The sequence below is a fragment of the Pseudorasbora parva genome, chromosome 17, assembly GCF_024679245.1.
Source record: "Pseudorasbora parva isolate DD20220531a chromosome 17, ASM2467924v1, whole genome shotgun sequence".
NCBI classification, from domain to species: Eukaryota; Metazoa; Chordata; class Actinopteri; order Cypriniformes; family Gobionidae; genus Pseudorasbora; species Pseudorasbora parva.
The window spans coordinates 41,662,121-41,687,581 of NC_090188.1; the positions used below are offsets into that span (position 1 = coordinate 41,662,121).

Here is a 25,461-nt window from a genome sequence, read left to right on the forward strand (position 1 = left end):
GTGCACTATATAGGGGATAGGGAATGATCAGACAGTGCTCTATATAGGGGATAGGGAATGATCAGGCAGTGCTCTATATAGGGGATAGGGAACGATCAGAGAGTGCTCTATATAGGGGATAGGGGACGATCAGACAGTGCTCTATATAGGGGATAGGGAACGATCAGACCACACTATATAGGGGATGGGGAACGATTAGACAGTGCACTATATAGGGGATAGCGAATGATCAGACAGTGCACTATATAGGGGATAGGGAATGATCAGACAGTGCACTATATAGGGGATAGGGAATGATCAGACAGTGCTCTATATAGGGGATAGGGAATGATCAGGCAGTGCTCTATATAGGGGATAGGGAACGATCAGAGAGTGCTCTATATAGGGGATAGGGAACGATCAGACAGTGCACTATATAGGGGATAGGGAATGATCAGACAGTGCTCTATATAGGGGATAGGGAATGATCGGACTGTGAACTATATAGGGGATAGGGAATGATCAGACAGTGCACTATATAGGGGATAGGGAATGATCAGACAGTGCTCTATATAGGGGATAGGGTATGATCAGACAGTGCACTATATAGGGGATAGGGAATGATCCGACAGTGCTCTATATAGGGGATAGGGAACGATCAGACAGTGCACTATATAGGGGATAGTGAATGATCAGACTGTGAACTATATAGGGGATAGGGAACGATCAGACAGTGCACTATATAGGGGATGGGGAACGATCAGACAGTGCACTATATAGGGGATAGGGAACGCTCAGACAGTGCACTATATAGGGGATAGGGAATGATCAGACTGTGAACTATATAGGGGATAGGGAATGATCAGACAGTGCACTATATAGGGGATAGGGAACGATCAGACAGTGTACTATATAGGGGATAGGGAATGATCAGACAGTGCACTATATAGGGGATAGGGAACGATCAGACAGTGCTCTATATAGGGGATAGGGAACGATCAGACAGTGCATGATCAGACAGTGTACTATATAGGGGATAGGGAATGATCAGACTGTGAACTATATAGGGGGTAGGAAAAGATCAGACAGTGCACAATATAGGGGATAGGGAATGATCAGACAGTGCACTATATAGTGGATAGAGAACAATCAGACAGTGCACTATATAGGGGATAGGGAACGATCAGACAGTGCACTATATAGGGGATAGGGAACGATCAGACAGTGCACTATATAGGGGATAGGGAATGATCAGACTGTGAACTATATAGGGGATAGGGAATGATCAGACAGTGTACTATATAGGGGATAGGGAATGATCAGACTGTGAACTATATAGGGGATAGGGAATGATCAGACAGTGTACTATATAGGGGATGGGGAATGATCAGACAGTGCACTATATAGGGGATAGGGAACGATCAGACAGTGCACTATATAGGGGATAGGGAACGATCAGACAGTGCACTATATAGGGGATAGGGAATGATCAGACTGTGAAATATATAGGGGATAGGGAATGATCAGACAGTGTACTATATAGGGGATAGGGAATGATCAGACTGTGAACTATATAGGGGATAGGGAATGATCAGACAGTGTACTATATAGGGGATGGGGAATGATCAGACAGTGCACTATATAGGGGATATGGAATGATCAGACAGTGCACTATATAGGGGATAGGGAATGATCAGACAGTGCACTATATAGGGGATATGGAATGATCAGACAGTGCACTATATAGGGGATAGGGAATGATCAGACAGTGCACTATATAGGGGATAGGGAATGATTAGACAGTGCACTATATAGGGGATAGGGAACGATCAGACAGTGCACTATATAGGGGATAGGGAATGATCAGACAGTGCACTATATAGGGGATAGGGAATGATCAGACCGTGCTCTATATAGGGGATAGGGAATGATCAGACAGTGCTCTATATAGGGGATAGGGAATGATCAGACAGTGCTCTATAGGGGATAGGGAATGATTAGACAGTGTACTATATAGGGGATAGGGAAGTGTAAATATGCTTCCATTGGGGAGAATGAAGTCTGTTTTTTCACACGAAACACCGCAGCTCCGGTCCAGAGACACGAAAACACAGAGCTGAACAGATGCGACCAGAAAATGCATTGGACCCATTTGAATTCTGCAAAGAATGCTAAATAGTTTATAGAAATACAATGTAACTATAAATAAATTGTTTAGAGTCAATAATATTTTTTTAATGCTTGATTTAGCAAGTAATGCATTAAATTGTTAAAAAGAATGACAGTAAAGACTTTTACATTTCAGATTTATATTTCAAATAAATGCTATCCTTTTGCTGAAAATTCAGCTTTGCATTACAGAGATAAATTACATTTTAAAATATAATAAAACAGAAACAATTTTTTAAAATATTTATTTGAAATTGTAATAATATTTCACAATATAACTATTTTTACTGTATTTTTGCTCATTTAAAAGGAGCCTGGTTCAACATAAGGGTCTTTTTTCAAAAACACCTTACTGACCTCAAACTTTTGAACGCTAGAGTAAGATTATGAATTACTGCAAACAAATAATTGATCTCAATCTAGAGTGCAGCTCAAAGTAGGGTTAGGGTTAGGTTAGGGTTAGAGTTAGGGTACCCTAACCCTAACCCACATTCACACAAGTAAGTGGAGGTGAAGGGGATTAGGACTTGCATAGCGTTAGTGGAGATCTGAGGGAACTCGCTCTCCACAGACAAACAGAAACGCATGATCGGCATTTCTGCCAGTCTCTGCTTCAAGTCCACATCCGAGCTGACATCGAGTACCTTCAGTTTTCGAGTAGGCCTATTGTTTGAGCACCTGTGCACACGTTGAGCCAAAAGGAGCCATTGCTTAATCTGTCAGCATTACTACTTGTCAGTAATCAGTCAGCGTAGCTTTTACCCAGTATACCGCGACGTGAGTATATGGTTAATTTTTATTTTTTCTTCACGTCGCGCCTCCCGTAAAGAAACTGTGGCTCTTTGGCGCCCCCAGGGGAGGCGCGCCTCACCTATTGAAAACCGCTGTACTATTCAATATCATTTTTTATTTTATTTTATTTTTTTGGTGATATTCAAGATTTTTGCAGTAATATATTTTTACATTTCAGCCTGCTCTCCACACAAAGCTATTTGTGCCACAAGTGTTATGTTCTACGTTAACAACCGTTATGATTTTGTTGGTCCTCTTTTTGGAGCTAAGAATTGTTGTCGTTTAAAAAAGGACAGTGCTCTTGTCTCTTCTTTTTGGGGAAACAACCGAATAGCTCAACTTGACACACAATGTTGTACGACAAATATTAAGTCTGAGATGAAATTTAATATCAGTAGAGCTGGGGGTTTCATTACAATGGGAACACCCTGGATATTATAATTAAAACATCTAATTAAAGCCATAGGGCACATTGAGATATTTATAATGCCAGCAATTTAGTCAAAACTGTATTTCTCATAATTGTGTTCTGGAGAGAAGCAAGCCAAGGTTATTTTCTATTAATGTTCAAAGCTCAAAGAAACTATGAGCAGCAACAATAAGCAGGTTTTCCCCTAAAGGCCTAATTTAGTGATTTAGATTTTGAAGATCTTGGTGTAAAAGCACATCAGTCTCACACATAAATCTGTTAAAAGCCGAGGATGGATGTTTAGTCTAGGAGCTGCTGATAGAGATGGATGTTTTTGATTGAAAGTGCTGCTAAGTTCAATATCTCCAAAGGTCCAATTGAAGTGCTCTGACAGCGAGTGCATAAACTTTGCCGTCTTCTCCTCCTCAGCATATTTGGAGAAAGTTCTCTGGAGAGAGTTAGATGAGAAGAGCTGGAACCCGTTTCAGGCCCGAGGATGTTAAGAGCCAGACCCATCACAAGATTGGCATAGGAATGTGGCGGCACTGGCACCGAGACAGTGGACAAACAGATTCTCAGCGCCGAAGACCACCGCGAGCAGAAAGAAAAGGCAGGTGCAGCTTAGCAACATGTCAGTCAGCCTTCCCAAACAGCGGTAGAATGCGGAGACTTGGGAATGCTGCCCACGCGCTGGGACAGAAAGTCCATACGGGCCGAAAGATAAAACAAGCCACGGGCGGAATTACGGAGGGATGGGGCTTATGACAGCCGTGTGGGGGCAGCGGGATGTGGGTCTGTGCTGTTCTGCATTCATACTGCAGGATAAGAAGTGTCACTGTTAGTTAGTTATGAGACTCGGGGCAACAGAGCAAATGTTTCTGGTTAGATTTTTTGTCTCAAAGCGCTTATGAATGTGTACTGAAGAGGAGCAATAATCATTTTTCCCCCTACAGTCATAACTCAGTGACGTAAGCAACAGAGTTCACACATTAGAAGAAATGGAAATGAGGCTCTAACTTGTATTTCAAGACAAATTACTAATGGGCACATGATCTTAAAATCTTAAAAAAATATAGCATATATTTATATAGTATATATATATATATTAGGGCCGGGACTTTAACGCGTTAATTAATTACGCAAAAAAATTAAAAAATTTAACCGCATTTATTTTTGCACCGCGGAACGTTTTTCAATGAATCAGTTTCGACGGACCGATTATACTGGAACACCAACTAGCGCGACAACGACGACAACAAACAATGGGTGCGTCTCAATCAGCTCCCTAGTTCAGTAGTCAGGGCACTGATCAGGGAGTCAGCCCATTGACTTATGTCCTGATCAGTGCCCTGACTAGGGAACTAGGGAGCTGATTGAGACGCAGGGCATGAGTGAACATGAGCGGAGAAGCTGATGAGACTGCTTTGCTTGGCCCCGTGGATGGGAAATTTTGTTTTAAAAAACGAAAGAATGGAAGCGTCGTCAAGAGCAGGGTTGTGAGCAAGCTATACAACAAGGAATTTGCGTATCACCGCAGCACATCGAGCCTCAAATATCACAAATATGCTTTTGCTAAACTTAATGGCAAACATTGCGCTGGCCTGCTGGACTGAAATAAATAAACAATATTTTGTTATATGCGATTAAAATGCGATTAATTTCGATTAATTAATTACAAAGCCTCTAATTAATTAGATTAATTTTTTTAATCGAGTCCCGGCCCTAATATATATATATATATATATATATATATATATATATATATATATATATATATATATATATATATATATATATATATATATATATATATATATATATATATATGTCAGGCGCCCCAGTGGTGATGATAATGCACACGGACGAAGAAGAAAGACGAGGAAGATGACTTTCGCAAATAACATTGACTTCAGTCAGGACAGGTACAGAGACGGGTGTACTGACGACGACGGACCGAGACAGATGCTGCGTCCCAATTCGCCTACTTATACTACGTCCTAAAAGTATGTACTCTTTTTGTGAAGAAAAGGTATATACTTTTGAGTGTGTAGCAGAAAAGTATGCAAGCTTCGGGACTACTTCGCCATCTTTAACGGACTCTGTCGCTTAGTTACGTGCATCCCGTCACCGTTTATCTGCCCTGTCAATCATCGTCAGATTCGTCACAGTTCAAATCCTCCACATTCAGATTAATCTCCTGCCGTATCGGAGAGAAATGTAGCCGCTCGTTGATCTGCCATGTGTGGGTCTTTAATGCAGAGACTCTCCTCATGTGTTTGCAGTTTAAATATAATGATGCATTAAAAAGTTAATGGCTAAACATGTCATTACAAAAGTTCACAATGCTGCTGCATGTGAAATATAATGTGGACAACACTGAATAAATATATTTTTGTCAGGTTAAATATTGATAGGGTCACTCAAACCCCTTTATCTAAACTTCTCTACTTAACCGTCGAACTCGCACATCCGTCATGTTTGTAGTTTTTTTAACGCTTTTTATCCGCGTTTGTAGTTCTAATCGAATCCTCGTCCAACTCGCAATGGGTTGTGGGCAATATCAGCCGTTAGAGTGCCCATCGATCCATACTGTGAATTCGGACCTGAAATAGTAAACCATCCGGGAATCTTTGGAATACTCTTTTCAACATACTATGATTTGGGACATACTAATTCTATTTTCGAATACTATTTAGGATGGATAGTATGCAAATTGGGACGCAGGGACACACTGATGAGGAGGATAACGAGGGGGACAGGTGATACAAATAAAGACTAATTAACATAACAGGGCTAACTAAACTAATCAGGGACGATTGTGGCAACAGACAGACAGACAGACATGTGACTATATATATATAATTTTGTTTTCTTTCTTTCCTCAATTAACAGCCATTCATTAATATCATCTATTGCTGTATTGTCTTTTTTTTTCTTTAAGTATCAGTTCAGGCACCAGGCATATTGGTTTGGTACCCAAACGATACCCAACTCTAGTGTTAACTATGCCAAAAGTGCAAGAAAATTATGTTGAAGATAATTTTTTTTTTTTTTTTTTTTTTTTTTTTTGGACACAAAGTATTCTCGTCATTTTATAACTTTAAGGTGTAACCACTGGAGTCACATAGACTATTTTAATGGTGATTTTTCTTGCCTTTCTGGGCCTTGAAAGTTGCAATGACATTGCTGCCTATGGGTGGTTTTAGATATCTCTCGGATTCATCAAAAATATCTGCATTTGTGTTCTTACGGGTTTGGAACAACATGAGGGTGAGTATTATGACATAATTTACATTTTTGGGTGAACTAACCCTTTAAAGTGATACTTCACCACTTTTTCATATTAAACTATGTTATTCCCTTAACTTAAACGAGTCTGACGCGGCGCGGTGACGATCTGATAGCATTTAGCTTACCCCACTAAGCCCAGTTCATTCACTATGGTACCAAACAGAGATCAAGTTAGAAGCGACCAAACGCCTCCACGTTTCCCTCTATTTAAATACAGTTACACTAATAGCTGAACGATCAAGTATGGTGACACAAAATAAAACGTGGCGCTTTTCTAAGCAGATTAAAAAGGAGAACTATACTGTATGGCGAAATAACACTTCTGAGAGTACTTCGACTCGGTGCAGTAAAAAGTCCCGGCTGAAACACCCTCCCTCACACTTGTACACCATTGTCAAGGAAAGTAAAATAAAAGTTCTAATATTATTAAGATAAATAAAAATGTCTACATATATGAAAATAATAAATAATAATATGACTATCAGTATAGTTGTATAGCTCTTTGACTTCATGCCCCCTTTATAAATTGTAATTTTGATCTCATCCTGAAAAATAAATAAATAATAAAAAAACAACATACAAATACTTTGCAATGTCCTCATATTTCACCCTCTCCTGTAATACCTATGTCATACCCATGTCATTATACACATTTGTGCCCCCCCCCCCAACACACACACATATACAAGGTCAAATTGGTTTACATCTCACTATTTATGTTCTCACAAAGCAATGTTGACTTTTATCTAAATATGTTCTTAACATAAAAAACTAACAAAAATGTCAGTAGTAAATTGGATGCAATGCATGTACTTGGTTAGGGCAAGCAATTATAATAGCATATATGTCTACATACCCTGCTGAGGGTAAGGGTGCCTTGCTTGCAGTCTCTGCACCGAACACGTAGTTTTCCAGGCTGGATGGCCTTGCAGACCGCCTTACAGAACACATAGAAACTGCTGTGGCCTTTAGTTTCTGTAAGAACAGCCAAAAACATAATAAAAACAAGCAATAATGGTGTAATCTGTGGTTTGATTCGGTGGTTAAACATTTGGTCCTATTACCGTCTCAGTGCACAGACAACTATTAGTAAGCCATTTGTTGATTAACATCCTAAAGCATGTACAAACTTTTATTGCCAGTCGGCCAGCAACTTTAATATCTGCAACATAAGATATGGTGTATATCACTTACCCATGATTATGTAAGTGATGCAAGAGATTTAAATCAAATATTGTCTACTGAAGAAAAATCTTCTAACTTTTAAACCATTGTAAATGTGCCAACACATACACTATATTGCCAAAGGTTTTGGGATGACTACCTTTACATGCACATGAACTTTAATGACATCCCATTCTTAATCTGTAGGGCTTAATATGGAGCTTGCCAACCCTTTAAAGTTATAACAGCTTTAACTCTTCTGGGAAGGCTTTCCTCAAGGTTTAGGAGTGTGTTTATAGGAATTTTTGCCCATTCTTCTAGAAGCTCATTTGTGAGGTCAGGCACTGATGTTGGACGAGAAGGCCTGGCTCTCAGTCTCCGCTCTAATTCATCCCAAAGCTGTTCTATCGGGTTGAGCTCAGGACTCTGTGCAGGCCAGTCAAGTTCCTCGATACCAAACTCCTCATCCATGTCTTTATGGACCGACGCTTTGTGCACTGGAGCGCAGTCATGTTGGACAGGAAGGGGCCGTCCCCAAACTGTTACCACAAAGTTGAGAGCATGAAATTGTCCAAAATGTCTAGGTATGCTGAAGCATTAAAGGGATAGTTCACTTTAAAATGAAAATGCTTTCACCCTTTACTCACCCTTAAGTTGTTTGAAACCTGTATGAATTTCTTTCTTCAGCTGAACACAAGGGAAGATTTTTTTTTGAAGAAATTCAGTAAACAAACAGTTAACTGGAGCCATAGACTTCCATAGTGGGGGAAAAAATACTATTGTTGTCTTGCAATGCAACCTCGGTCTGAACAATCATATCGACATTCATGTGACTTATACGTCACTCTAGATCATCATTTTTCGCTCATGGGAATCACTTCAAAGATTAAATGTGCCCTAGAATGAATTGAAACTATATTTTAAATTGTTCTCTAATATCTACATAGTGTCAGACACAGACGAGGACAGATGGATTAGTGCAAGTGCAATGTTTATTATCAGAGGTTTACGGACAAAGGAGATACTTAGAGGGTTGGTGACACTCAGACAAAGGACGATGATGGTGAAGACGATGAGGATGGTGAAGACGAAGATGACGAAGGAGACGATGATGATGATGAAGACAAAGAAGGTACAGGTGAGGGCTTCTATAAAGGACAGCTAGTCACAGGTGGATCGGTGCAAGACCAGACAGTGAGTGTGAAGGTGAGGAGTGCTTATGTAGTGTTGCTGGTGATGGTGCACGGGTGATCAGAATGCCGGTGATGGGGAACGAGTGGGTGTGGCAGTGTCTGATGGCTGTGAGAGCGTGACTCATAGAGGGTATGTGGATTATTTAATGGCAAATATCATCCAGGTGCGCTTTTACAGGTCCATGTACAACCCTATAAAAGTTGTGCATGTCAAATAAAATCAGTCAAAATCAATACATGTAATTTCTTTAATGTTGCTTAAGACAACCCAATTGCTGGGTAAGAACAACTCAACCATTGGGTTAAAACAACCCAATTGTTGGGTTAGTGCATTTTCAACCCAACTTGGGTTGTTTTTAACCCAGCATTTTTTAGAGTGCATGTATGTATATTAAAACACTTGTTATTCACAATTAAGTATCATATTTAATGGGAACTTATTTTTATCATTAGTTACGTGAGGCAAACGTAGTTAAGAATGAAGAATAAATTGAAATGTATTTGAAAGTTGAAATTTACGGCATTTCACCAACTTACTAAGATAAAGTGATTTCCCATTTGCTTTCCCCTGCCTGTTCTGGCATCCTGGCACACATCAACTGTCCATCATGTTGAAATAATAAGGTTTAAATAGTCTGGTTGTAAATTATTTTATAGATACCAATACTACAGCCGCTCTGATTGCCTGCCAAAATGGTGGCGTTTAGGCTGCGTGACGTCAGCCTCCGGAGCTCTGTTGGTTGAAAGTGCCTGTATTTTCCTAAAAACATCTAATTCATCATCGGTGTTGATGCTCCCAGCCATGCAGTCATAACTCTTTGTCTTCTTTGGCCTCTTAATTGCTGCTTGCAGCTATATATTTAATTTATATATATATATATATATATATATATATATATATATATATATATATATATATATATATATATATATATATATATATATATATATATATATATATATATATATATATATATATATATATATATATATATATATATATATATATTTTGTTTATTCTGTTTGTTTATTCTGAAATTATACTTCCCTTAATTTAAGTACATTATTTTATTTAAAAACGAATGGGATTAGCCGAGCAACTTGCAGACTGAATCTTAGCAGGCTTGTGTTTGCTTTTATTTCATATCCCTTGCTTCTTGTCCTCTATTAGTTTACAGCTGTGGAGTGTTTTGAGCGGGACAAATGGGTTGGTTTGAGCACTGAACAGAGAATAAGAGCAAGGTAAAGCAGCACTTCAACAAGCCACCACAGTCCCAGGACAAAGAGCTCACAATCCAATTAGCCAGAAAAGAAGATCCAGGCATCTTCTTGGCATATGATTTAGTTGAGACAGGGCTTGTCCTATCAGTCTGTCCCATCCCAGTTTAAATCACTCATGCACACACACGCACACACCTGGGAGCAGCATTCTCATTAGAGCTAAAAGCATGGGGCACCGAAGAGGTACAAGATACCTTGACACGGCTGCCAATAAATCGAGCAGAGTGGGTTTTATAAGACAGGCACCCTATTATTTATGATTTCTGCATGATTCCTCCATTATGCTAATGCTTTTACAGGGAGAAGGGCTGGATAAAAGAGGTAGCGTGATTGGACTAAGTAGCCGAGTGGGCCGCTAGCCAGAAGAGAGGTTGAAAAAGGAAGGGCGGGCAGAGGACATCTTGTAAAAGCGGCGCCATTGTGGCAAATGACAGCATCCACTTCACAACCTGTGCGCTTACAAAAACATTCAAACACTCTCGCTGAGAGCTGCGTATTACTGCTGAAAAATAGGTCGCAAAAGCCTCAGTGGTGCACAAACTAATGTAAATGAAAGGATATACAGTTCTTACAAAGGGACAAAATCCTAGTTTGGGACTGAAAGCATCATAAAGGAAGTGAGTCAGTGCAATTGCTTCAAGATTGCACACGAATCATGTCGTCCTTTTAGGATGTACTCAACTGTCAAACGCGCTCAGACACGGTTCAGAGTGCTAGTGTTACTTCAAAACCGTTTTACAAAACGGACTCAGGCCGAGTGCAATAACGAACTTGTAGCCAATCAGCAGGTAAGGGGCATGTCTAATAATGATGGTGAGAAAAGAGAGTTGGCCAATCAGCAGGTAAGGGATGAGCCAATCAGCAGGTAAGGGGCGTGTCTACTAATGATGGCCAGAAGAGAGAGTGAGCCAATCAGCAAGTAAGGGGAGTGTCTACTAATGATGGTGAGAAGAGAGAGTGAGCCAATCAGCAGGTAAGGGGCGTGTCTACAAATGATGGTGAGAAGAGAGAGTGAGCCAATCAACAGGTAAGTGGCGTGTCTACAAATGATGGTGAGAAGAGAGTGAGCCAATCAACAGGTAAGGGGCGTGTCTACAAATGATGGTGAGAAGAGAGACTGAGCCAATCAACAGGTAAGGGGCGTGTCTACTAATGATGGTGAGAAGAGAGAGTGAGCCAATCAGCAGGTAAGGGCGTGTCTACTAATGATGGTGAGAAGAGAGCGCTCAGTGCACGTCATTATTCAAAACACACGACACACATGACGGACATTTGCCGAGAACTATGCTGGCTTTTGCTTGAATATGCTCGTGTGTCATGTTCTCTTGTTTGTCCATTTGCGATCGTATTGTGGCTCACTTCAGCGATGATAAAGACCCGTTCATTTCCACACCGTATGAGCATCTAAATCTCCTCACTGTGTGCTTCAAGATCAGCTCACAAAATGTGTCCGACAAGTAAGATACTATATACCTAATATATGTTTGTTTCCTCTTTTCATGATCGATATAACCCTAATCCAGTCATAATTGTAATATGTCGTTAGCTGGACTGTCGGCTCGTGTTCATATCGAGTTGTTCATGAGAACGTTTTGTGTTTTTGTGATGGAAGGGATGACTTTTTCATTGAATATTCAACCTGAATTTGTAACACAGATTCTGCCATAGCCATTGCCTGGGTTACGTATGTGTGGGGCGGCGCTATCAAAATAGGGGTGAAAGCCTTTTGGGGGTAGGGGCGGTAACAACAACGGTTACCAGAAAGCACTTACCCTACCTTTAATGTAGGGTAATGGAAATGGCAAGTTTGTCATTGTGCAAACAATCTATATGATTGTGCACAGCAATATATTTGCAGTGATTTAAAATAAAATACTAGCCTGGATGCCAGCCGAATTTAGCCCCGCCCACAACATTTGAGTTCGGGAAGTTCAGTCTGGACTTTATCCGTTATGGAGCAACTATGTTTGACCCAGAGCTGTTCAGACCAATCAGATCATCAGGGCGGGCTTTAGACGATGATGGACAGATGATCAACAGTAACGTAATCATTCACGTCACCAAAGAGCACTTGGGTTGAATTTGTTTACTAAACGGAGAGCGGATATGCATTCACCTTTACTATTTCTCTCAAAAATGATGATCGTAATGGTAAGTGCTCCGTGTGTCCTTAAATTATTTTACAACACCGGCAAAGATTGTTTACACTCATCTTCTTCTATTTCTTCCATTGTGTGTGCAGTTGAGATCTGTTGACAGTATGCGTCGCTATACATACGTCACTCTCTCTGCTCTGATTGGTTGTAGGTCTATCCAATTGAGTCCAGAGGCATTTCGCCCTATAACCACAACCCAATGGAGCAGTATCAGACTCATAATCTGACTAGAAGGTTATAAAGAGTGATACCATTGTAGATACGATTGTACAGCGTTTGCTAACTTGAGTAAAGTTGAGTGAGTGGATCTCAGAGCTGGTGTGAGTGAGTGGAGGCGGGATCGCTTGTATATCATGAGTCCGCATATACTAAATGAAGAAACAGTGTAGAGTTACATTCAAGCTTTTATAAGGCATGAAGTTTTTTTTTTTTTTTTTTCAGATATTTTATTAGTCATGAGATTACAGCGGTACAGCTGTAGATGTGTTTGCCCTCTGTAAGCTACAGACAATGATTACAACATTTTGAGTTAAAACTCGTAGATTTTTTTTCTAAACCTAACTGTGTCCAAAATATTTATTCTAAAGTTTTCTCTTCTCCAAATCACTAAACTCTGTCAACACAACGTGGTGTGCAGTCTCCGCTCAGTCTTCATCTAGACAGCAGCAGGAAACCTGGCAAATCCAGATTTAACATTGACATATGGCTAATGTTTAATATAGCCGATTAGCATATGGCTTTGTATCATTAGAAACCCTAGAGTATATTTGAATGATCGTGCTCCTCCCAGGATGAATGTAATCTGACTCCTGCAGCGTTTGTACCGTGACTCTTGCTCGGCGACTCACTCATTATATTGAACAGACACGTTCAGTTTTTAATTGTAGTGTCTGTTCTCCAACTGAACTGATTTTATGAAAGTGATTCAGTAGCGATGGCTTTGGGAGTGGCCTCATAGAGCAGCGAAGCATTCCGGGAATTGTTGTCTTTCATGAGACAAAAATACATTTTCTGTTTTTCTACATTTCTACATTTGGCTTGTTATAGCCTGACAAGCCAGACCCACATCAAGATGTTTGGTCTGGAAACTCACCATTGTCAGCTCAATCCGAGGGGCGGATAAACGGTTGTCTGTCAAACTCCCTCTGCACGCGATAGGATAGCGCTACAACCAACCAGAGCAACGAAGGTGAAACAGAGCTTGTTGACAGATTAAACATTCACTGTATCCGGTCAGCAAAACTCCGAACACATCTTTCCTTCTTAAGAATGACTTCAGTGCCGTTCTTTTTTCTTTTCTCACAGAAAAGCTTAACTCCAAGTCTTCCAGAGTCGCGGTCAGAGCTGATTCGAAAGACCGCCGTTCGCCAGTTTCTGTGTTTACTAGAAGCACGCAAACGCAACACATCCGTCATCATTATGGCCCCGCCCACCGACTCTATACACGATGTGATTGGCCCGGCAAGAGTGAGGCGAATACAGCTCAGAAGGGTATTGAGAGTTCCTAGACGACACTCACGGGCAGATTAGATTTGCTGCCGCTTGAGTGCGTCTAGATTTCTAGGCTAGGCTCGTTAGCCTCTGGGCAAGAAAAAGCCTCCGCTGACACAAAATGACTATATTTGTGTCATCGGGGGCTTTTTTCCACACATAAAATACATAAATCTCTCCTCTCAGGGGGATATGAGGTGGTGAGCACCATCATTTGTATATACTACTGGGTTTCTACTGATATAAAGCTTAATGCTAAATCACTGAAGTAACCCTTTAACAAAAGCATATGCCTTTGAGTTTGGACTCCATCGTAAGTGCAGTGCTTTACCAGGCTAGTTTACGATCTCAGAAAGGCCATACTGTACATACGGAGCGGTTATGTGATGCAAATGTAAAAATGTAAATCATATGACATAATACCATAGTGTTGTGCAAGGAACAAATTTGTCTTTATTAATCAGTAAAATCCATTTGATTACTTCACCTTCAGTAGTATTTAGAGCAACATTTGAGACACCAAAATAAAAAACAATAATACTAACAAAGTACACATTCTTCCAGTTATTATGTGTGCTTCTTCACTCTAATGAAGCACCAGCTCCCTAGTGAAAAAAAGTATGCTAAGTATACTTTCAGCCAGAGTAATTATCAGTACACTTAAGTGTGTTAATGATTAGTTAACTTGAAGTGTGCTATTTTGGAACAACTCATTTTGAACTAAGTATATTTTAGTTGTAATTAAGTTGTGTTAAAGCAGTGTATTTGGTGTACTTGTATGTGCTAATTTGGAACAACTTCAAGGGCTGCCCCCAGGATAAACAAATCCCCCTCACACACACACACACACACACACACACAGACACACACACACAATTCTACGGCCTTTACCTGTGTGGCCAAAGGAGTCGCCCTGTCTGGATGCATCGGTCTCCAGAATGACAGCCAGGCCTTCAGATGCAGTGGTCAGACGCGAGCTACTGAGGTCAAGTCGGGTTAAGCTCTCCATGCCGCGGCCGAGCCTTCGCTGCTGGATCAGTTCAGAGCGCCGGGTCGAGGTGGACGGGGGCAGAACCACATGAACCGTGCTCTGATTGGGGAGATCGCAGCCCTGTCACAGAAGAGGACATGCAGATATTTCTATCACACACTTCAGCCTCATCAATGTTTAATATAACTATACATCAGGGATTCTCAAACTTTTTTGGTCTGTCATCATCAGTGTTGCCACAGTTACTTTGAAAAAGCAATCTGATTACTCATTACTCCTTTAAAAATTAACTTAGATACTTTACAGATTACTTGATTTTAAAAGTTACTAAGTAAGATTACAAGTTACTTTATTAGTTACATTCAGCAGTTGCTGACAACCGCTGCCGCCATAACATAGAATTGACAACCGTTTAGGCCAACACTCACTTTATTGGAAGTGCATTTTTAACAGTAACGTCAACAATGTATCTCCCGACATTTTAATTTGAAATTAAAAAAATATTTCCTGGAAAATACCCCCCCCCCCCAATATATATATATATATATATATATATATATATATATATATATATATATATATATATATATATATATATATATATATATATATATATATATATATATATATGAAGGATTATTAGGAACACCTGTTCAATTTCTCATTAGTGCAATTATCTAATCAACCAATCACACATGGCAGTTGCTTCAATGCATTTAGGGGTGTGGTCCTGGTCAAGACAATCTCCTGAACTCCAAACTGAATGTCAGAATGGGAAAGAAAGGTGATTTAAGCAATTTTGAGCGTGGCATGGTTGTTGGTGCCAGACGGGCCGGTCTGAGTATTTCATAATCTGCTCAGTTACTGGGATTTTCACACACAAACATTTCTAGGGTTTACAAAGAATGGTGTGAAAAGGGAAGAGCATCCAGTATGCGGCAGTCCTGTGGGCGAAAATAGGCAGACTGATTAAAACTGATAGAAGAGCAACTTTGACTACAAATAGGAAAAACTGGTGGTGGTGGTGTAATGGTGTGGGGGATGTTTGCTTGGCACTCTTTAGGCCCCTTATGCCAATTGGGCATCGTTTAAATGACACGGCCTACCTGAGCATTGTTTCTGACCATGTCCATCCCTTGGACATGTCCATCTCAATCAACTGCAAGATGCTATCCTATCAATATGGGCCAACAATTTTAAAGAATGCTTTCAGCACCTTGTTGAATCAATGCCACGTAGATTTAAGGCAGTTCTGAAGGCGAAAGTGTCAAACACAGTATTAGTGTGTGCTCCTAATAATCCTTTAGGTGAGTGTGTATATATATGTGTGTATATATATATATATATATATATATATATATATATATATATATATATATATATATATATATATATATATATATATATATATATATATATATGGTTTTATTATTATTATTATTATTATTATTATTATTATTATTATTATTATTATTTTACTAAGGGAAATGACTTAAAGAGTAACTCACAGTGACTTGGATAAATTATTTTAATCTGATTACTGGTTTGGAAATAGTAACGCGTTAGATTACTCGTTACTGGAAAAAAAGTAGAAAGATTAGAGGGATCACTGACCATCATGCACCAGCATGTCGGTTATACACTTTAGGATCTCATGTCCTAAAGAGACATGGGTTCATGGGTTTGGGTACTCTTTTGAATAGATTAATGTGGTTGCTGTCTTCATGTAATTTAGATTTCATGATGATCCACTTTGTAATAGTTCTCACTGGTCCACTTCTGCGAAGCAATTTCTGGTGAAGACTGAGTGAAGTAACCAAATTGCTCTGAATTTAGTTTCTTTTCTTCTTCTGAGACCATCCAGTGTCAGTGATATGAATAGTAATTCTATGGTGCTGTAGTCTCAAAAGCGCATTATGATGGGATCTTTTCATCCTGTTGTCTTTCATTTCTGTCTCCAGCATGAGGAAAGAAAGGATCAAACTTTACCGTCATAAGTACCTTCACAAATTCAAGTAATCATGCTGGCACATACGCCGCAGACCGCCGGGATTGTAGCTCAGAAGAAAAACAGGTAGAGAGAATAAACATGCCAATCACTGCAAGACACTGACAAAACGCTTGTATCTTGCAGAGAATGAAGGTAAGATAAAGGTAAAAACAGCATTGTTTGGAGAAGGCAGAAAAATGACAAAGATATCATACAGTATGAGAAGCACTTTAATCTGGGACAATTCCCTCAAGTATTCACTTGATTGTAGAAACATAGTCCCTTAATTTGCTATCTGGATATGACTAAAGACGTATCCTTTCTAGAGATGTGGATTGTAGAAAATGTTCAGAACTTAATCATTTTCATACTCAACTTCATATCTACCAATTAGTAGGTATTCAAAATAACAGTTTGTAAATATGAACAAAGAAGCCTCTGAAAATAAATCTGCATTACTAATCCTTTTGATTTTTTATTACAAAATATTAACAAAATTCAAACCTTTCACTGCAGTAAAGGAAATACAATGGGAGAACATTTCTTTACAAAATAAATGTATTTTCTCTAATACACGTTGGCCACAATTGATGGAACTCTTTCATCCAATCATTTTTTCAACCTCCTTTTCCCAAGATAACAGCTCTCTAAGAGTCTTCTTCTGTAATGCCTGATGGGTTTGGAGATCAGAGATCATTCCTCCATCCAGACTCTCTCCAGATCCTTCAGATTCCAGCTCTTCTCTTCAGTTCATCACTCATTCTCTACAGGGTTCAGGTCAGGGACTGGGACGGTCATGGCAGAAGCTTCATTTTGTGCTCAGTGACACATTGTGTGTTGATTTTGATGTTTGTTTTGGATCATTGTCCTGATGGAAGATCCAACCACAGCCCATTATAAGCAGAGGCCATCAGATTTAGATTTTTCTCCATTGGTATCTGACCAAAAAACCTAATCTCCAAACAACATGTGGTGATGCTGTTTGATTTTTAAACTTTTACATTTTGTCTTTCTGACCCCAAGACTAATTTCTGCAATTCTCCAGCTGTAATCCTTGGAGAGTCTTTGTCCACTCAAACTCTCCTCGCCATGAATTAAAGGGATAGTTCACCCAAAAATGTAAGGCAGCGGCTATTAAGTGCAAATAACATACCATTTTAGCGATAGATAATATTTACACTGTTTTTTTACTAATACTAATATTTACTAATGTTTACTAAGTTAAAATAGTGATATAGTCTATTTACAGAATGTAAAAGTAGCAGTTCATTGCAATATGTGTAAATAGTAATTACATGCCATTAATACTTACAGACAGATACATACTATTTGCACCTCATTATTGTTGTACATTACCAGGATGCAATAATAACAGAGTGTAATTGATTATATTTAAAGTGATTATATGTACACCCCCCCCCCCGTCCCTTCATTGACAGCCTACGCAACTACCACTTTGACACTTCAAAAAGAGACACGCTTTATTCATAAGATTAACTGATTTAACTTAAATCTTTGATCTTTTATTTAACTAACTAATGTGCTGTTTATGAAGGCTATATCGCTAACACCAAGCATATCTGCAGACTCTGTTGATTTTCTCCTTGACTCATTTAACTCAAAAGTTAAGAGTGTAAATGATGATATTGCTCCTCTGAAAGTCAGGAAAAAGAGAGGCAAACAAAAGGCACCATGGAGAACTCAACAGCAGTTCAAATAATGAAAAGACAATGCTGGTAATCTGAATGCATGTAGCTGAAGACAAAACTTATAGTCCATTATAACATCTATAAAGACAGCCTTCATGCTTTCAATGTGGAACTAGGCAAAGCTAGATAGACCTTCTTCTCAAATATTATAAACAGAAACATAAACAACATGCTCTTTTTGCTACTGTCAGAAGACAAACAAATCCCCCAAGTCATATTCCCAGTGAAATGCTCTCAGACAGCAGGTGCAGTGAGTTTGCTATCTACTTCTCAAAAAAAAAAAAAAAAATAATAATATCAGAAAGGCAATCAGCACTTCCTTGAGTTGCTCTGGGGTCAGTCAGATCAGACCCCAACATCAGAAAGTTACTATGTCTCATTTTGAAGCAATTGATTTTAACATTTTAGAAGAAATGGTACAGCACCTTAAAACATCAACCTGCTTCCTTGACACACTCCCCACTTCTTATTTCAAAAGTGTATTTAACAGTTTAGAAGCAGATCTCCTAGAAGTGGTGATCTCCTCACTTCTCTACGGGACTTTTTCAAACTCCCTTAAAACTGCAATAGTTAAGCCTCTTCTGAAAAAGAGAAATCTGGATAACTCCATACTGAGCAACTACAGACCAATCTCAAATCTCCCTTTCATATGGAAGATCATTGAAAAAGTTGTTTTCAATCAGCTGAACAAATTATTAATCTCAAATGGATACTTTGACCATTTTCAATCTGGTTTCCAACCGCCTCACAGCACAGAGACAACACTCTTAAAGATTATAAAGGATATTCACTTAAACACTGATACAGGCAAAACATCAATTCTGGTACAACTGGACCTCAGTGCTGCATTCGACACTGTTGACCACAACATACTTCTAGACAGGCTGGAAAACTGGGTCGGCTTTCTGGGATGGTCCTCAAATGGTTCAGATCATACTTAGAAGGGAGAGGTTATTATGTGAGTATAGGAGACCATAAGTCTGAGTGGATGTCCATGACATGTGGAGTCCCACAAGGGTCAATTCTAGCACCACTCCTGTTTAACCTGTATATGCTGCCACTGAGCCAAATAATGAAAAAGAAGAAAATTGCTCACCACAGCTATGCTGACGACACCCAGCTCTACTTAGCACTATCACCTAATGACTACAGCCCTATTGACTCCCTGTGCAAATGTATTGATGAAGTTAACAACTGGATGTGCCAAAACTATCTTCAGTTAAACAAAGACAAAACCGAAATCACTACATTTGGAAACATGGATGAAATTCTCAAGCTGATCGCATATCTTGAGGCTAAAGGTCTAAAAAAAAAAAAAATCTATTCAGGAATCTTGGTGTGATTTTGGAGTCAGACCTGAGTTTCAGTAGTCATGTCAAAGCAATAACTAAATCAGCATACTATCATCTGAAAAATATTGCAAGAATTAGATGCTTTGTTTCCAGGCCAGACTTAGAGAAACTCGTTCATGCTTTCATCACCAGTAGGGTGGACTATTGTAACGGCCTTCTCACCGGCCTTCCAAAAAAAGACCATTAGACAGCTGCAGCTCATACAGAATGCTGCTGCCAGGATTCTGAGCAGAACCAGAAAATATGACCATATCACACCAGTCCTCAGGTCTTTACACTGGCTTCCAGTTACAGCTAGGATGGATTTTAATGTACGATTACTTGTTTATAAATCACTCAATGACCTAGGACCACAATACATTGCCGATATGCTGATTAAATACAAACCCAACAGATCACTCAGATCAGCAGGATCAAGTCAGTTAGAAATACCAAGAGTTCACTCAAAGCAAGGAGAGTCTGCTTTTAGCTATTATGCCAGCCGCAGCTGAACCAGCTTCCTGAACAGATCAGATGTGCTCCAACAGTAGCCACATTCAAATCCAGACTCAAAACACATCTGTTCAGCTGTGCGTTTACTGAATGAGCTCTGTGCCACTGTACGTCAGACTGAGAGCACCTTATCACCTTATCTTACCGTAACTGTTTTAAATTACCTTTGTTCTAATCTTTGGTTATTGTTATTTTATCTATATATCATCATTTTATTCTTTTTAATTCTCTTTGCAAATTTTATATGTTCATTTGAGTTAAATATGATGAGTGAAAACTGGGTTCGAAATAGCAAGTTGGACAAAAAGGTTTGAGTGTGTGAAAATCTTTGGAAAGGTATGATGAGTGAGAATGGGTTTAACAAGAAGGTTCCTGAGTAAAAATCAGGTAATAGTGATTGAAATGGATGTTATGAACGTGTTTGAGAAAGAAATGAATGAGAGATGATCTAATTAAGATGGTACATGTAGACTGTAAACTGAAGGATTTTTTATTTTTATTTCAGACCACTATTGTATATTTGACCATTTTTATTTAATTTTTACTTTTTAATTATTTTTTTTTTTAAATTATCCTTGTTTGAATTTTTTTTATTCGTACACATGGTATTCTTATTTCTACTATGTTACCACATATTCACATATGTTACCACTATTTTAATTCATTTCTATGTAAAGCACTTTGAATTTAGCCTGACAAGCCAGACCCACATCAAGATGTTTGGTCTGGAAACTCACCATTGACAGCTCAATCTGAGGGGCGGATAAACGGTTGTCTTTCAAACTCCCTCTGCACGCGATAGGATAGCGCTACAACCAACCAGAGCAATGTGAAGCGGAGCTGGTTGATAGATTAAACTTTCGCCGTGTCCGGTCGGCAAAACTCTGAACACATCTTCCCTTTTTAAGAATGACTTCAGTGCCGTTCTTTGTTCTTTTCTGAGAGAAAAGCTAAACTCCAAGTCTTCCAGAGTCGTGGACAAAGCTGATTCGAAAGACCGCCTGTGGCAAGCAGCGGGGCGAGGGACCGCGAGAGCGGGCCGGTGACGAGTGGTAATGAGTACCAGCTGCGTGACACACCGGTCTCGTCTCACGGCCAAGGGACGGGAGCATAAAAGGAGGAGCGAAGGCAGCAGAGGACAAGAGAGGACCAGGCCTGGATTTATGTTATGTTTTGTTTACGTTTTATTATGTGTGTGCGGGCAGTCGTCCATGAGGGGTTGCCCGCGGTTTTACTTTTGTTTTGTTTATTTATTTTTACATTAAATAGTTTGTTAAACGTTCGCCGGTTCCCTCCTCCTTCCTTCCCATCAAAGAACCTTGTTACACCGCCGTTCGCCAGCTTCTGTGTTTACTAGAAGCACGCAAGTGCAACTCGGTCATCGTTATGTTAAGCCCCGCCCATCGACTCTATACACGATGTGATTGGCCTGACCAGAGTTTGGTTTTTACAGCTCAAACGTGTTTTGAGAGTTGCTAGATGACACTCGCGGCAGATTAGATTTGCTGCCGCTAGAGTTATTGATTGAATTGCGGTTTTGCATTGAATTAATTATTTCCATTTCCATTCCATTTAAAATATTCCTCTCAGTTTATTTCGGCTCTTTCTGAGTGTGCCTGTGATTTGAGCAAATATCCAATCATATGCAGTAAAGTTAGGGGGTGTTTAGCCGCGTTTTAAAGCCTTGCCATTTAAATATTTGATTAGATTTGCTTCCACAAGAATGAACATCATTGGTTCTTGCAGAAGCTCAAATGTGCTGCGTAACACGAGAATGAACCTCATTGGTTCTTGCAGAATCTAAACCAAACAAAGTGGTAGTTGCGTAAGCTCGGAATCTCTCATTTGTATTACGAAGATGAAAGAAAGTCTTACAGGTTTAGAACGACGAGTGTAAGTAATTAATGATAGCCTTTTTAATTTTGGGTGCACTAACTTTTTGAGACAATACTTAAAAAAAAAAAAAAAATCTTAAGACATATTCTCATTATTTTTATTAAACTTTAAAATACTTTTTAATTCATGAAAATGTTTTTTAGCTGTCTATTCACACACCAATTAACATTTGGTTTTACCTCCATTTGTTGACCAGAGAATGATTTCTACCAGGAGAACAGCAAAATGTTTGATACAAATCAGATAAAAACATCCTTCCAGAGAAAAACTCTCTTACAGAGAAAATGGTTCTTCTGTCTGAAACCGTTCCCAGACAAGTGTTAATTTCTTGGTTTTAGCGAAAACAACATAGACAGAAAAAAATAAAGGCGCAAATCTCATGTTGTCCATTTTCCCCAGCAGTCCCTGAGGGTTGATTTTTCAATGGCATAACATAAATTAAAGAAAGACCGCTCTAGGTGAACGGACACCCAGCTAAGCCTTATCACACGTTCCTGTAATAGAGGAGACTTCTAATACAGGCTGTAACAAAGATGGGCCACATGCTGAGAAACGAAGCAGCCATACCAACACAATGCTAGAACCCTATCGAGAAATGCAGGGATAGAAATTAGCATTGATCATTAGTTACATGATGGATGCTTTAAAGGCCACTGTGACATAAAATATGGTGGTCAATATCAATTTAGTAACATGGCAGTGCATATTCGACTTTGCATTTGTATTCCCAGACAAAATAGCAGCAAGATGGGGTCCTTTTGATTCGAACGGTACGTCTACAGTACTGGCGATAACCCCTAAATCATATTAATTGAGCCAGCCGTTTTCCTGATAACTCCTGTTCTCAGAGTAAAGGGAAAAGCTTTGGACAAAAATAACACTGCAAATGCACTCTGAGATAAAAAGCAATTTCCAGGATATGAACTTGTGACATTTAGAAAAAGCATTGATCCAAACAAAACACACACACACACACACACACACACACACACACACACACACACACACACACACACACACACACACACACACACACACACACACACACACACACACACACACACACACACAAACACACACACACACACACACACACACACACACACACACACACACACACACACACACACACACAACATAAAAACTGAGCAGAGCACAAAACTAAGAGATGGAAAAATCAGCCCAGCCGTATTCTAAGAATAAAGTCTCCCCAGCAAGTGCATTTGAGGTTGTCAGCCCGCCTCAATGCTGACTGTTATTTATGCAAAATATTATTATTTTTTGGTTACATCTTCAAAACCACTTACTTTGGGGAAATAGTGGTGCTATTGCTGATGAGCCAAAAGTGCCTTCATTTTACACGTGACCTTTTCAATTGAGACATTCTCTTGTGGGAGACTGATCAACAAGTCGGTCTTTTAAAGACAGGGACACTGTGCATTAGCAACGAGTTGGCTCTTTAAGGATACGCAGAGACTGAATTTCAATGCTGAAAGCACGGAGACAATCAATTTGTCTTTCATCCGGAGTCATAAGCAGCCCCAGAGAGTCTGGACACTTTCTCAAGGTCATTTATGGTCATTGCTGGCATTAGGACTCAACATATTCATCTATATTTTATCTTAAAGGGACACTGGATTAGCTTAGACTGTGAGCTGAATACCATCTGTGCATGATTAACAGATAGTTTGTCTTAGAATTAAGACTGAAAGTAAAAAAATGGATGCTCCACGAAACGTGGCCCCTACTGAGGAAGTGATATCTTGACAATTTCTAAATGTACGTTGAGCTTGTTCACATCTGAGGACGTGTCCCTTTGACGCAGAATACAGCAGTGTTGAGCATTTTATACAGTTGATGTGTATTCTTAAAGGACAACTCCGGCGAATGTTTAAGTTTATCGTGATCGTTATATCTTTGTGAGTACAGTCTATAGAAAAAAAAAAACGAACCGGATTGGTGCTTGCAACACGGAGTTATTACAGTTAATGCTCAGAGCCCCCCTTAGCTTGGGGGCAAGCACGTAAAGGGTGTCTTTTTGCCTCTTAACAGACACAAAATGCAATTAAAATGTCTTTCCAACATGAACAGGTCCCTCACACGACAACGAGATGCGTTTAGCCACTTAGCCATTGTTTAAATTCACCTGTTTTAGCCGGCTAGCTGTGTCTCGCGCTGAAGTCCCGTGGGGACTCAGCGGTAGCCGGAAAGTCGAGAATAGCGTCGTGTTTATGAAGAGGCTCTGCTCATCGGCTCATCGGTCCTCAGTATTGAACGTGTCTGAGAGAAACAGTTTTCGATTCTATAACATTACTACTGATCCTGAGGAGAGGACCGCTGCTCGTTCAGTTACACGCTCATGCTCAGTATCAGCGGCTCGTGAGTTCATCAGATCTCTCAGCAAAATATGACTCAGTTCAGTGAACGGTTGGAGTTATAACATATAATTCAAGACATTAGTTTATTTATATTCGGAGGAACTGTCACTCATGTCATAAAGTGAGTAACTAAAGTAATGTGTGTGGTCAGCGCTGATTTGAGACGCGAACCGTTTAGAATGATTCAGTCCGATTTGGTGAACTGGTTCGCCCGGTTCACTAAAAAGAACCGGTTCAAAAGAACGACTCGTTCGTGACCGGACATCACTAGAGTGATAATCCGATAGGGCTTGTGAGTGAAGAAGAAATTGTTCGCGTTTGTGCCTTTCCAAATTGTAAAAATTTTCCTCGAACACTTGACTAACTTATAAAGACACAACACAGCCAGGCTGGTTGAAGAAAATGCCATTCCGTGGTTAAAGATGGGTGAAGCCACTGTGGAGGTAGTGTCAACTTTATTTATCCTTCCATTTGGGCACACCCGGCTTGAGGAAAGATGTGCAATAATTTTAAATAATCTTGCTTTACACGCACATGACGCTCTTCCCCACTGGACTGCCTATTTTCCGTCCCCACGGGACTTCAGCGCGAGACAGCTAGCCGGCTAAAACAGGTGAATTTAAACAATGGCTAAGTGGCTAAACGCATCTAGTCGCGTGTGAGGGACCTGTTCATGTTGGATAGACATTTTAATTGCATTTTGTGTCTGTTAAGAGGCACAAAGACAC

At 39.6% G+C, this 25,461-nt stretch overlaps 1 protein-coding gene across 1 annotated transcript in view; it reads right to left on the reverse strand.

Moving 5' to 3' along the window:
• Positions 1-25,461, reverse strand: part of prkn (parkin RBR E3 ubiquitin protein ligase) — a 237,836-nt gene that overhangs the window by 116,847 nt on the left and 95,528 nt on the right. The window contains exons 3-4 of the mRNA XM_067421999.1: positions 14,817-15,036; positions 7,497-7,615 (exon numbers count right to left, since the gene is read on the reverse strand). Of these exons, the coding sequence (XP_067278100.1) occupies positions 7,497-7,615; positions 14,817-15,036 (339 nt within the window). The remainder of the gene's footprint in view (positions 1-7,496; positions 7,616-14,816; positions 15,037-25,461) is intronic.